The following is a 15,557-nucleotide window of genomic DNA, read 5'->3' on the forward strand; positions in this document are numbered from 1 at the left end:
TTTTTTTTTTTTTTATTGTTTTTTGTTTTGTTTTCTGAGATGGATTCTCGCTCTGTTTCCCAGGCTGGAATGCAGTGCCATGATCTTGGTACACTGCGGCCTACACCTCCTGGGTTCAAGTGGTTCTCCCACCTCAGCCTCCTGAGTAGTTGGGACTACAGGTGCACATCATCATGCTTGGCTAATTTTTGTACTATTAGCAGACATGGGGTTTTGTCATGTTGGCCAGGCTGGTCTCGAACTCCTGGCCTCAAGTGATCTGCCTGCCTCGGCTTTCCCAAGTGCTGAGATTATAGGCATGAGCCACCATGTCTAGCCAGTCATTAAATCTTAAGGCTCCAAAATAATCTCCTTTGACCCCACATCTCACATCTAGGGCATCCTTTTGCAAAGAATAGGCTTCCAAGGCCTTGGGCAGCTCCACCCCTGTGGCCTTGCAGGATTCAGCCCCGTGGCTGTGTTGAGTGCCAGCGGCTGGTGTTGAGTACCTGTGGCTTTTCCAAGCGCATGATGCAAGTCGTCAATGGATCTACCATTCTGAGATCTGGAGGACAGTGGCCCTCTTCTCACAGCTCCACTAGGCACAGTGCCTCAGCAGGGACTGTATGTTTGGGCTTCAACCCCACATTTCCCTTCTGCACTGCCCTAGTAGAATGTCTCCATGAGGGCTCCACCCCTGCAGCAGAATTCTGCCCGGGCATCCAGGTATTTCCATACATCCTCTGAAATCTGGGAGGTTCCCAAAGCTCAACTCTTGTCTTCTGCTCACCTGCAGACCCAACACCATGTGGAAGCTACCAAAGCTTGGGGCTTGCACCCTCTGAAGCAACGGTTGAGCTGTACCTTGGTCCTTTTTAGCCACTACTGGAGCTAGAGCAGCTGGAATGCAGGGCACCAAGTTCCAAAGCTGCACGGAGCAGCAGGGCCCAGGCCAGCCTGTGAAACCATTGTTTCCTCCTAGGCCTCCAGGCCTGTGATGGGAGGGGATGCTGTGAAGATCTCTGACATGCCCTGGAGACATTTTCCATATTGTCTTGGTGATTAACATTTGACTACTTTTGACTACTGATTACTTATGCAAATTTCTGCAGCCAACTTGAATTTCTCCCCAGAAAATGGGTTTTTCTTTTCTACCACATGGTCAGGCTGCAAATTTTCCAACCCTTTATGCTCTACCACCTGTTGAACACTTTGCTATTCAGAAATTTCTTCTGCCAGATACCCTAAATCATCTCTCTTAAGTTCCGAGTTCCACAGATCTCTAGGGTGGGGCAAAATGCCACCAGTCTCTTTGCTAAAGCATTGCAAGAGTATCCTTGGTTCCAGTTCCCAGTGAGTTCCTCATCTCTATCCGAGACCACCTCAGCCTGGACTTTGTTGTCCATATCACTGTCAGCATTTTGCTCAACAATTCTCTAGGAAGTTCCAAAGTTTCCCACATCTTCCTGTCTTCTGATCCCTCCAAACTGTTCCAACCTCTGCCCGTTACCAGTTCCAAAGTCACTTTCATATTTTCAGGTATCTTTATAGCAGTATCCCATTGTACCAATACCAATTTACTGTATTAGTCTGTTCTCCCAGTGCTATAAAGAACTGCTGAGATTGGATAATTTATAAAGAAAAGAGGTTTAATTGACTCATAGTTTCCCATGGCAGGCAAGGCCTCAGGAAATTTGCAATTATGGTAGAATGGGAAGCAGGCAAGTCTCACATGGTGGCAGGTTAGAGGGAGTGTGAAAGAGAAACTCTCACACACTTATACAACCATCAGATCTTGTGAGAACTCCCTCACCAGCACAAGAACAGCATGGGGGAAACCACCCCCATGATCCAATCACCTCCCACCAGGTCCCTACCTAGACAACATCAGGATTATGGGATTACAATTTGAGATGAGATTTGGGTGGGGACACAGCCAAACCATATCACCAAGATAGGCAGGCTGTATTCTGGGTCCTAAAATAAGTTTAGTTCTTTAAACAGTGATTAAAATCATGTAAATTATCTGACTTCATTAGAATTCTATTAGAAATCAGAAAAGCAAGATCTTCAAAAATTTGGGGGGAACATTTACCAAATAGTAAAAAAAGAAAATAAAAGAAAAAAGAAAAACATAACCCATTGATCAAAGAAGTTGTCACAAGGGATATCAGAAGGTATTTTGAACAGAAATAAAATGAAACCTTAATGAAGTTTGTGGGGTTCCACTAGAGTTGTTCTTACAAGGAAATACATAGTTTTAAATGTTTATATTAGAAAAGAAAAAATGTCTAAAGTGAATCATCTACGCTTCCAGCTATAACTAGAAGAAAAAGAACATGTTAAACCCGGGCCGGGTGCGGTGGCTCAAGCCTGTAATCCCAGCACTTTGGGAGGCCGAGACGGGCGGATCACGAGGTCAGGAGATCGAGACCATCCTGGCTAATACGGTGAAACCCCGTCTCTACTAAAAAAATACAAAAAACTAGCCGGGCGACGAGGCGGGCGCCTGTAGTCCCAGCTACTCGGGAGGCTGAGACAGGAGAATGGCGTGAACCCGGGAGGAGGAGCTTGCAGGGGGCTGAGAAACGACCACTGCACTCCAGCCTGGGCGGCAGAGCAAGACTCCGTCTCAAAAAACAAAAAAAAAAAAAAAAAAAAAACAAAAAAAAAAAAAAAAAAGCATCTCGTCAACCCTACAAGTAGATAGAAAAGAGGAAATATTAAAGATGAAAGCAAAAGTCAGTGACAGAAAACAGTAGAGAAAAATTAATGAAACCAGTAGTTGTTTATGTGGTAAATAAAATTAATAATAATACATCTAAGTAGACTTAAAAAAATAAAAGATACAAATTGCCAAATGATTCTACAGTCATTAGAAGGATGTTATTATTGACTGAATGTTTATAACCTCCCAGAATTGGTATGTTGAAGCCCTAACTCGCTATGTGATGGTATTTAGAGCTGGGACCTTTGGGAAATAATGTTTAGATTACATCATGAAGGTGGGTGGCATCCTCATGAGGGGATTAGAGTCCTTAGAGACACTAGAGAGCTTGCTTGCACGTCCTCTCTTCTGACTGTATGAGGACACTGTGAAAAGTCAGCCAGCAAATAGGCAGCTGTTTGTAAGACAGGAAGAGCCCTCACCAGAAACCCTTGATCTTGGGCTTTTAACCTCCACAAATTTTTCTTGTTTAAGCCACCCAGTCTGTGGTATTTTGTATGGTAGCCTTAGCAGACTAAGTAGATTAAGTGAATATTATGAAATTTTAAGCTAATTTCATTCTTTAGATGAAGTGGACAAATTCTTTGAAAGACACAAATTATCAAACTGAAGCAAAAGGAATCGAAAACTCAGAAAGCCATATAGCTGTTTTAAAAAGTCATATTAGTTATTGAAAAGTACGGTCCCATACGGCTTTATTGATGAAGTCTATCAGACATATAAGGAGTAAATAATACCAATCCTACACAGACTGTGCAGAATATAAAGGAAGTGGGAACACTTTCCACTTCCTCTTAGGATGCCAGTATTACGCTACTGCAGCTAAAGAAAACTACAGATTATTATCTTTCATGAATATTGACATAAAAATGTTAAGCAAGATATTAAAGTCGGGTTTTTCCTTGTGGTAGCAGTGTGAGAACAGAGTATAAGCTGCAGCGGTGGAAATCGTGGCAGGACAAGCATTTAGTAAGTTTCTTCTGCTGTTTGAATGTTGGTTGAAAAGAGTACAGCTAAAACCACAGGCATTATGCTTCCAGAAAAATCTCAAGGAAAAGTATTGTAAGCGATAGTTGGTAGCTGTTGGATTGGGCTCTGAAGGAAAGAATGGAGAGATTCAACCAGTGAGCATGAAAGTTGGAGATAAAGTTGTACTCCCAAAATATGGAGGCACTAAAGTAATTCTAAATGATAGAGATTATGTATTAATAATTTTTATTAGAGAACGGGGTCTTGGTATGTTGCCCAGGCTGGTCTCAAACTCTTCCTCAAGTGATCTTACCCCACCTCAGTCTCCTCAGTAGCTGAGACTACAGGTACTTGCCACTGTGCCTAGCAACAAGGATTTTTTCTTATTTAGACATCTTGGAAAGTACGTAGACTGAAATAAATCGTCACTGAAATGGCATCAACATGAACCTGCCCATCCCACTGAAATCTCTCATCATGGAAATAATGCTTTCATTATTTCTGAAATAATGAAGTTCTGAAATCTTTCAAATGATTGTCATATCTCTCTTATAACTAGTGATCTCTAAACTAAAAAAAAAAAAATCACATTCAATTATATATATAATATATAATTGAATACATACACACACACACACACATACACACATGTATGAAGAGTGAGAAAAAAAAATCATGGTACATGTGTCATGACCAAGTAGGGTTTCTACAAAGTGCTTACATTTGAAAATCAGTGTAACAGAATACAAAATAAAATCTGTTCATCTTAAGAGATCTGGAGAAGGCATTTGAAAGAATTCAACTCCTTTTGTGATAAAATTGTTAGCCAACTAGGAATAGAAGGGAACATTTTCAACCTGATAAAGGTATGAAACTACAGCTAGCATTATTATACTCGATAGTGTAAGATAATGCCTTTCCCTTAATATCAGGAACAAGGCAAGGATGCCCAGTCTCATTGATTGTATTCAACATTTTGCAGACAGAAAATCCCGGCTAGTTCAGTAAAGCTGTAAAAAAAACAAATAAATAAAATAAATATACGGCAGGCCAGGCACAGTCGCTCATGCCTGTAATCCCAGCACTTTGGAAGGCCAAGGTGAGCGCATTACCTGAGGTTAGGAGTTCGAGACCAGCCTGGCCAACTTGGTGAAACCCCGTGTCTACTAAAAATATAAAAATTAGCTGGGCGTGGTGGTGTGCGCCTGTAATCCTAGCTAGGGAAGCTGAGGCAGGAGAATTGCTTGAACCTGGGAGGTGGGGATTGCAGTGAGCCGATTGCACCACTGCACTCCAGCCTGGGTGACAGAGCAAGACTCTATCTCTAAATAAATAAATAGCATATAAATTTGAGAGTAAGAAAACTGTGTATGTACAAATACTAAAGAATTTAGCAAGACTGTAGGATACAAGATCAAGATATCAAAGTCAGTTGTGTTTCTGTATATTATCAATTATTATGACAAAAAATTTAAAGTATTACTGGTTCGTTAAAAATTATGAAGTACTTAGGGATAAAGGTGTCAAACTATGTGTGAGACCATTACACTGAAAACTACAGAACTTTACTGAGAGAAACTTAAAAAGATCTAAATACATTCAGAAATGTCATGATGTTTATGGTTTAGATGACTCAAAAAATGTTAAGATGTGAACTCTCCCCAAATAGGTACCTCATTTCAAGAATGGTGATAAAGCTGTAGTGATCTGTAGGGTTCAGATTGCCCAGGGTGGGGTTTGGGGGTTTGGTAGGGAGGACTAACTGCAAAGGGTTCCTAGGGAACTTTTTGGGATGTCTTGATTTTTGTGATGGTTATATGGATTTTATTTGTCAAAACTCATCAAACCCTGCGTTTAAAATGTGGGTGGATGTCTTATTCTATCTAAAGTAAGCCCTCATAAAGTTGATTTTTAAAAAATGAATCCATGTTTCGCAAGTAGTTTTCCTGACAGAATCTTCTAGTTTTGAGGTGGGAATATTACGAATTTTTAAAAACCCTGTTTCACATAGCTCTTTGGAAGCATGACTAATACGTAGTGGGCATTTTGTAGTTTTTAATATGTAGTTTAGTAAAATACAACACGATTTATACAAGCAAAATATTTTGAATGCTTATTTTATATTAAGATTTTGGAAACTGTACTCTGTCCTTTTGTATAGAAAAGAATTATTTGAATTTGTGTGTCCAGTACATTTGAATTTCCTTTTTTCCTACTGGCTTTTAAATCATGGCCATACAATTGCTTATGATGGTATACATTCTTCATCTTCAGATTATCTATCAAATCTTTACATATAACCCTTTCCCAGTCACCTAAATGAGTCATTCTTAGATTTTGAGATTTCATACAATAATAATATGTTCAGTTAATTTGGGGCAATGTCTTAATTATGGCAAATAAGGACATCGAGTGCAAAAAATCGCTATCATTTGCAATTACCGTTTTGATTGGAAAAAATAGAACATAATCTCCAAGCAAAACAGTCTTTCTTAAGAAACGCTAGGCATATTATTGATTACAGTGTACTAGATGTTGTGCTGAGCATTTAAAATATATTGAAAAGAACAAATTAAAATTTCAAAATATTCTTGTTATACCCGTTTTACAGGAGTAGAATCTGAGGCTTAGTGATGTTAAGTAACTTGCTCAGAACAGGATATCTGATTTCATAGCTCCGCGCTCTTAACATAGCCCGGGTATTTTATAATATGGAACAATTAACAACCTAAAATGGTGATTTATAATTGCACATTTCTTGGTAAAAATTTGTCATCTTAGCTCTTTATTTGAAAGTGCAACATAAATGGGAGCTCAGGTAACTTGTTTGGTATTCACATTTTCTCGAACATAGAATGCCTCTATTAAAGAAACAACTTTTTAAATGTTCTTTCATTCTTGTTGGAATATTCTGGGTAAACTGATAGGAGCCTCATGCCTTTAGAAAGTTTCTCTAGTCCTTTTCTCCCATCCTGTAACTCCTTGTGCTGATTGAGCAAGGCCACCTTGGTAGTGTTATTGTTTAGCTCTATGCCTGCAGGGAGGGTGCCAGACAGACATTCCCTGTTCCATTCTCACCCCCATCCAGTAGTACTCTGATGTTTGTTGTTTTACTCTAGTGCCAGTGTTATCATTTGTTATTGTTCACAGTCCATGTAAGCCTTTGTAAATTTACATTGTCAGTGTCAAGTTACTTACGGTTTTCTAGGAGTAGTAAGACACTTTGAAATTACCTTTACACTTTGGTTTGGGTATTTATGAGACTCAAATGAGGCAATGTAAGTGAAAAAGTTTGAAAGTTAGAAGTGAAATGACATTTTAGGTATTTGGTACCTGTTTAGGTTTTTGGAGCAGAATAATGACATGATACACGTTATGTTACGTTATGTTACGTTACGTTACTTTATGTTATGTTACTTACCTTACTTTACGTTATGTTATTTTGAGACAGGGTTTCAGGCTGGAGTGCAAGTGGTGCAATCTTGGCTCACTGCAGCCTCCTCCTCCCGAGTTCAAGTAACTCTGCTGCCTCAGCCTCCCAAGTACCTGGATTACAGGCATACGCCAGCACATCCTGCTAATTTTTGTATTTTTTTTTTTAGAGATGGGGGTCTTGCCCTGTTGCCCAGGCTGGTCTCGAACTCCTGACTGCAGGTGATCAGCCCGCCTCAGCCTCCCAAAGTGCTGGGATTACAGGCGTGAATTACTGTGCCGGGCCTGATGCACTATTTTAGTTAACATTGATACGATACTGGATCCCCAGAATACGGGAAGCAGGGAGAGTGAAATTAGAGGAGGGGAGAGCTGAAGTGGGGGCAAGATCAGGGTGAGGTTGGTGACTTTGAGAGTGGAAATGAAAGAATATAATCAGTAGTTATGTTGGAGGGAAAATCAGTATTTATCGGTGATTGATAAGGGAGACGAGCAGATAGAATCTCTTGCCTTCCACATTAATTAATCCAGTAAACATTTGTGTGCCAATTATTTTCCATAATCTGACATAGGCATTTGCTATATAAAGGTACATAGACCTGTATGGGCCTCTAGGTATTGTTAGTCTTTTAGGTCTGGGGAGGATGCTGCTTGCATTCATGAACATAGAGAATTTGGGAACAAGTGCTAGTTTGGGTATTAAGTCAACCTATCTAGTTGTAAACAAGTTGAGTTCTGTGCCACAGATACAGATGGATATGGAATATGGCTATATTAATTTTTATTTGGTCCTTATGAAATTTGTTTAGGATCACAGACAGTTGATTGTAGTTTCATTAGAGAAATGATATTTTAGGCATTTGGAAAGATTATATTTTCTCCGAGTAGTGGCAAATAGGGTATTTAGTGATCAAACAACATTGCAATGAAACTTTTAGCTTTTAAGTAATTTGTTTTTAGTCTTTTGGTTCTGTTTCTGGAAGAAAAACCTTTCTGAATCTTACCTGCATAAACATAAGTGTTGCTTACAGGCTTGTCAATTCTAGTTATTCTCAGTATTGAAACAATAGGATATAAATACATTTAGCTTAATGAATTTTTTTACTTTACAGCAGTAATTCTCCAACTTTAGGGTAAATAGAATCTCCTGGAAGGCTTGTTGAAGCAGGTCACTGGGTTCCACTCCTGGAGCTTCTGCTTCAGTAGGTCTGGGTGGGTTTGGAAATTTGCATTTTCAGCAAGGTGGTACTTACGTTAAGAATTATTGTTATATAATAAGGAGTAAGATTATCATAGGAAACTACAATTTAGCTTCTAAAAACTAAAGACTATTAACACCTAAGAAATAAATTTTATTTTAATAAATACACAGCTCAAATCCATATCTTCTTAGGATGTGATAAATACCAGATTTTTATCATAGTCTTTCCTGAAATGTTATTGTCCTAATTTATTTATTCAGCAATAGAATAAATTAGAAAAATGTCCTTAAAATACCTTAAAGACATCATAAATAGTGTTCTCTATTCATAAGAAAAGTTGAGTATTTACAGGTATTTGAAATAACATAATTCATTTACCCCTTATACTTTTCCTTGAATTAAAATGAGACTTCAGTTTTAAAAAATTTAATACCCACTGTGAAAAACCAAAAGCACCCGTTTATTAAAAGGTAGTTGGTTTTGTTTTCTACTCTCCTTTTCCACCTACCCCCATCAGCCCCATGTTTCCCTGAAGTTCAAAACCCAAAACTCATTTAGGATTAAATGTGACAATATGATTAAGGTAGTATGTCAACCCAAATTAGTTTCAGTAATTTAAAAAAGAATCTTATGTTTTTTAGCTAATGGGAATGACAGCAAGAAATTTAAACGAGATAGACCTCCCTGTTCGCCTTCCCGTGTTCTCCATCTTCGAAAAATTCCATGTGATGTCACCGAAGCAGAGATCATATCATTAGGTCTACCATTTGGCAAAGTAACTAATCTTTTGATGTTGAAAGGAAAAAGCCAGGTATGTAATATTTAAAGATTGACAAAGAGTGATTATCTCCAGATGTTAGTATTACCGATAATTTTTATTTTCTTGAGCTTCTCTATATTTTTAAAATTTCATATTATGAACATAAATTAGTTTTAAAAGTAGATTTTTTTGGGGGGGTGTGTAACAGGAAGCAACAAACCATAGTAACACAAGAAACAGGATTTCTCTTATCCATTGACTTATGTTTTTTCTTAAGACACAGATTTTTTATTTTCTTTTAGTTAATTTGTTTTTAATTTTATTTATATTTTGTATTACACAGTGGTTTGTCAAATGTCCTGTGATTAGCAGAAAACGCTGATAGGATATAAATTATACCTCATTTGGCAAATTAAAGAACAGTTAAGTTTTCAAAAATCTAGATAAAAATGTATTGTCGGCCGGGCGCAGTGGCTCACGCCTGTAATCCCAGCACTTTGGGAGGCCAAGGTAGGCGAATCAGCTGAGGTCAGGAGTTCGAGATCAGCCTGGGCAACACGGTGAAACCCTGTCTCTACTAAAAATACAAAATTAGCCGGGCATGGTGGCACATGCCTATAATCCCAGCTACTTGGGAGGCTGAGGCAGGAGAATCGCTTGAACCTGGGAGGTGGAGGATGTGGTGAGCCGAGATCACGCCATTGCACTCCACCAGCCTGGGCAACAAGAGTAAATTTCCGTCTCACCAAAAAAAGAAGAAAAAGTTATAGTATTGTCAAAAGACAAAATCACAACACCTTTAAACATGATGAGATTGGCTTCTATTTGTGATTCTAGAACCGAGCAACACCTCATTCTTTAAAATAGAATGAATGTTCCACTGGGCAAGACAGAATAGTTGGTTTTTGTAAGGTGGGAACAAGGAAGTAACAATTGTTTAAAAAGTGAATTTGTTAACACCAGGTTATTACATTTTACTCTTCTTGTAAGGGTCAAAGCAGTAGGAACTTATTGTGCTGATTCAGGTAGGCCATTCTGTTTCTGATTGGTTGCTGCGAATCTCCTGTTTTCAGGAAAAACTGGTTTGTTTGGGGATTTACTTGCTTTACTTTGCATGAGTGACTCCATTTTAGTTTGGACTGATCTGCTGGGGTGTAGTGCAGGAGGCTAGTCAAAATAATGTCCTCTCAAAAAGTCAGTTTATTTTAGGTATAGAATTAATATGTGTCTTCTTTCATAATTCAGAAGAGACTGTAAAGAGTTTTCATTTGAGGCCGGGCGCGGTGGCTCAAGTCTGTAATCCCGGCACTTTGGGAGGCCGAGATGGGCGGATCACGAGGTCAGGAGATCGAGACCATCCTGGCTAACGTGGTGAAACCCCGTCTCTACTGAAAAATACAAAAAACGAGCTGGGCGAGGTGATGGGCGCCTGTAGTCCCAGCTACTCAGGATGCTGAGGCAGGAGAATGGCATAAACCCGGGAGGTGGAGCTTGCAGTGAGCTGAGATGTGGCCACTGCGCTCCAGCCTGTGGAAAAAAAAAAAAAGTTTTCATTTGAGAAGGTGACAGGTTCTTCTTAAGATGAATAAGAAAACTTGTTTCTGTGGTGACCATGACAAAAAATATAATACTTGTCATGTGGATTTTAATAATTTTATGTCCTCTTGTTCCAACTCAGACTCCACTGGGATGAATTCTTTAGTTTTTTCCAAGTTTTTGGCTGTCCTTAAAATCTTTTATACTGTTTATTACTGTAAAGAAGAGGACAACAAATCTAGGCCCTAGGTATTTTGTAGTACATTGTGATATATTACTATGTTTCATCTGCTTTTGATAAATAATAAGTTCAAGAAACACATTTTAAATACATTTATAAATAGTAAGCATTGGGCATGAAAGAGGTTGGATGATGATGTCTAACTGAGTTCCCTATATTTAGTAAATCACTTATTTAATATCCTCTTTAATTCACATGAGGTTACTAAGATCTGGAGAAGTTAAGTGTAACATGCCTTAATATTTGGCCCTTGTTGTATTTCCACATTTGTCTTAAATCCTTTGGAGACAGTGCATCCCTGCCAGTTAGATCTTTATTTTAACACAATTGCTACTATTGAGAATAGTATGGTTTGCAGGATTTGAACAGAGACCACATGGCCATGTCTAATGGCTAATTGCCTGTGAAACGCTGAGCAGGCAACACCATAATTTTCTTTGTCTCTGCTACTGATTCTGGGTTTATTTTTATCGGTAAGCTAACCGTAAGTGTTACGTTAATTGCTTGTGTTTTGATCACAAATCCTGTTTAAAAAATATCTTTTTAGTAAATACACTTGAGCAGGAGATTCTGATTTGAGTCACTAGAACCACTCGTGAGTGATAACTTTTCTCAGGGCATTTGGAGGGTGAAGTATTGGGGGCCAAATGGGGATTATTTTTACCAGCCTTCCTCTGGGTAGTGACTTTTGGCTATCTCTCCACTCTGTACTATTAAAATTGGACTTTTTTTTTTTTTTTTTGGAGACGGAGTCTTGCTCTGTGGCCTGGGCGGGAGTGCAGTGGCCGGATCTCAGCTCACTGCAAGCTCTGCCTCCCGGGTTCACGCCATTCTCCTGCCTCAGTCTACCGAGTAGCTGGGACTACAGGCGCCCGCCACCTCACCCGGCTAGTTTTTTGTATTTTCAGTAGAGACGGGGTTTCACCATGTTAGCCAGGATGGTCTCGATCTCCTGACCTCGTGATCCGCCCGCCTCGGCCTCTCAAAGTGCTGGGATTACAGGCTTGGGCCACCGCGCTCGGCCAGAATTGGACTTTTTGACTAGATACTTAAATAAAATGTAAATAATTACTGGACTGCATGTGGAAAAAAATTATTTTAGCATATGAAATTTTAGATCCTATATACTGTAAGAAAGAAAATCCTGTGACAAGAATCATATATTCCAAGTATATTGTTTAGCTTTTCCTTTATGTGACTGTTAGAAATTGAGTATGTTCTTAACATTTAGAAAGAAGTTTGCAGAAATATGCCCATACAGTGAATATTATTGTTTACAAATTGTTGAAAGATGAAGCTGTTTTTCCTACCTTGACCATTTTATCCTATTGTCTTAGAAAATTAGAAAAAATATATTACTGACACAAGTGGATAATGGCTTCAAATTACATTACGGACATTTTACCTTTTAAATAGTATAAATGACTTGAAGTCAATTTTGCTCTTTTAAGATAGTGGAATTTTATTTGCTTGGGGAGTTTTGTTTGTTTATTGTGGGTTGATTGATTTGTGATGTTTCATCCACTGTCACATGGCTAACATCACTGTTTCATAGAACATTGGTAGTTCATTTGGAGCATTTCATTGGTTCAGTTGTTACATTTGGTTGGTACAGTTATACATCATGTTTAACATCTGTCCAGTTAATACTGCTTTTCTAGACTTTATGTGGAAACATTTGACAAGTAAGGTAACTATAAACAAAGAAATAGTTTGATGTAGAGCTATTTGCCATTTCCTGTGTTCAGTAATTTTGGTGTTAACAAATTCATATTTTATAAATTGTAAATGTTTTATACATAAGTTGAAATGGTTGATATGTGCTTGCTAATTAAATGCTCTTGTGCCTGGGGATGGTGGCACTTGCCTCAAGGATTGCTTGAGTCTGGGCATTCTGGACTGTAGTGTACTAAGTCGATTTGGTATCCACACTAAGTTTGGCATCGGTGTGGTCCAGGCTGCCTAAGGAGGGGTGAACCAGCCCAGACCAGAACCAGAGCAGGTCAAAACTCTGTGCTGATGAGTAGTGGGATTGTGCCTGTGAATAGGCAAGGCAACATATCAAGACCCCTATCTGTTAAAAAAAAAAATGGATGGATGGATGGATGAATGAATAAATAAATATGTTCTTTTGTAGTAAAAAAAAGAATTGGATTGTCTAACTAGAAATTTTGTTGATTTGTATCAGGAGTGGTTCCTGCATTTTAAATTTTTTGAGATGTTCTTACCAGTAGTTTTGAGGACTCAGAATGGTTCGTTAGTGTCTATAGTTTATCTTTCTAACTAATCATTAAAATAGGGCGACAAAGGCTGGGCACAGTGGTTCCCACCTACAGGTGGGAATCCCACCACTTTGGGAGGCTGAGGCAGGAGGATTACTTGAGCTCAGGAGTTCAAGACCAGCCTGGGCAGTATAGTGAGACTTCGTCGCTACAAAAATTGTAAAAAATTAGCCAAGTGTGGTGGCATCCACCTGTAGTCCCACCTATTTGGAAGGCTGAGATGGAAGGATTGCTTGAGCCCAGGAAGTGGAGGTTGCAGTGAGCTGAGATTGTGCCACTGCACTCCAGTGTAGTGAGACTCTGTCTCTAAATAAATAAATAAATAAATAAAATAAAAAGAGTGAGATGGGGACAAAATCTACCACCTTAAAGCTTTGTAAGTATCTTATTCCTGTAAGAGGAAACTGTGTATACTATAAAATACAAATGTCAAGGGGCTTTTGCCAGCTAACCTTTTCCCGAGTCATTCTTGAGATATCTATTGTTAGTACAATGACTACAGATATCAAGTCACTTGAATGACTTAAATCAATATAGACTCAGTGAGTGTAGGAAGTTCTCAGATTTCCATAATTTGAATAATTGATCTTTTGTCCCTTATTTTTTTTTTTAATATTCTGTATTTGGAAGATTATAAACTATTTTCTGTTTTTGAGACGGAGTCTCGCTCTGTTGCCCAGGCTGGAGTACACTGGAGTTCACTGGTGTGATCTTGACCTCACTGCAACCTCTGCCTCCCAGGTTCAAGTGATTCTCCTGCCTCAGCCTCTCGAGAAGCTAGGATTACAGGCACCTGCCACCACACCTGGCTAATTTTTTGTGTGTGTTTTTAGTAGAGACGGGGTTACACAACTTTGGCCAGGCTGGTCTCGAACTCCTAACCTCAAGTGATCTGCCCATCACGGCCTCCCAAAGCGTTGGGATCATAGGCATGAGCCACTACACCTGGCGTTATTTTGTGATAAAGGTTTAATATCCCTAATCTGAAAATGAGGTGCTCAAAAATCTGAAACTTTTTGAGCACCATAACAATCAAAGGAAATGCTCACTGGAGCATTTTGGATTCCAGAATTTTGAATTAGGGATGCTCAGCTAGTAAGTATCTAAGGCAAATATTAAATATTTCAAAATCTGAAATCCAAAACACTTCTGTTCCTAAGCATTTTGGATAAGGGATACTCAGCCTGTGCCTCAGAATTAAATATGACATATATGTGCATGTCTATGTTTTATTGAATGCCTCAGTACTTAAAAAGGAACCTAAAGCCAGGCGCGGTGGCTCGTGCCTCTAATCCCAGCACTTTGGGAGGCCAAGGTGGGTGGATCACTTGAGGTCAGGAGTTCAAGACCGGCCTGGCCAACATGGTGAAACCCCGTCTCTACTAAAAATACAAAAATTAGCCGGGTGTGGTGGCATGCACCTGTGATCCCAGCTACTCGGGAGGCTGAGGCCGGAGAATTGCTTGAACCCAGGAGGTGGAGGTTGCAGTGAGCCGAGATCGCACCACTGCACTCCAGCCTGGGCAGCACAGCAAGACTCCTACTCAAAAACAAATAAAAACAAAAAAAGGAACCTAAGCCCTGGGAACACTAAAGCCATATGAGTGTATGAGTTGGGGGCAGCTGGTGGTAGTGGTGATGGGTAATATGGTAAGGAGATCACTGAAACATTTTCTTCACAATGCTTTTTGAGGGTTGAGGGATAGAGAGAGGGTGTGGAATGGGGAGAATTCTTGGTACCTTAAGATAATGCTGTCTGTCAATGCTGCACGCATGATTTCCCATCATTTTAGACTGGAATTTCAGATGCCTTTTTAAGGAATGCTTAAGAATCATGATTCTTATGTTGGGAAACCTTTAAAAAATTAAAATGCTTCATACATTTATTGAAAAAAATTCAAAAGCATAGAATTATTTAAAGTAAAACTTGATATTCCCCAAACAGCACTGTTTTCTGGCCAAAGTTAAGTGTGATTCCATACATACAAGTAAACGTGACATGAAGATGTAGATACCATGTTTATATATGTGTGCACGTGTGTGTAATATATATAAATGTAAAACACAGGAAATACCTTTACATATTTATATGTAACCTTTTTTCAAAAGTAACATGGGTGTTAATTGGAAGCATTTGAAACATTGAGTACGAAAGATTTGGTGACACATGTAATCCCAGCACTCTGGGAGGCTGACTCGGGTGAATCGCTTCAGGTCAGGAGTTCTAGACCAGCCTGCATGATGACCCCCCATCTCTACTATAAACACAAAAATTAGCCGGGGGCATGGTATCATGTGCTTGTTAATCCCAGCCACTCGTGAGGCTGAGGCAGGAGAATCATTTGAACCTAGGAGGTGGAGGTTACAGTGAGCCGAGATATGCCACTGCACTCCAGCCTGGGCGACAGTGAGACTGTGTCTCAAAAAA

The 15,557-nt window shown here is 39.2% G+C and overlaps 1 protein-coding gene across 1 annotated transcript in view; it reads left to right on the forward strand.

Annotated features, from left to right (window-relative positions):
- Nucleotides 1-15,557, forward strand: part of PTBP3 (polypyrimidine tract binding protein 3) — a 120,994-nt gene that overhangs the window by 49,318 nt on the left and 56,119 nt on the right. Inside the window, 1 exon segment of the mRNA XM_017886743.1 lies at nt 8,952-9,121. Within this exon segment, the coding sequence (XP_017742232.1) occupies nt 8,952-9,121 (170 nt within the window).

This window comes from Rhinopithecus bieti, unplaced genomic scaffold, assembly GCF_001698545.2.
Source record: "Rhinopithecus bieti isolate Rb0 unplaced genomic scaffold, ASM169854v2 scaffold_16175, whole genome shotgun sequence".
Lineage (NCBI taxonomy): Eukaryota > Metazoa > Chordata > Mammalia > Primates > Cercopithecidae > Rhinopithecus > Rhinopithecus bieti.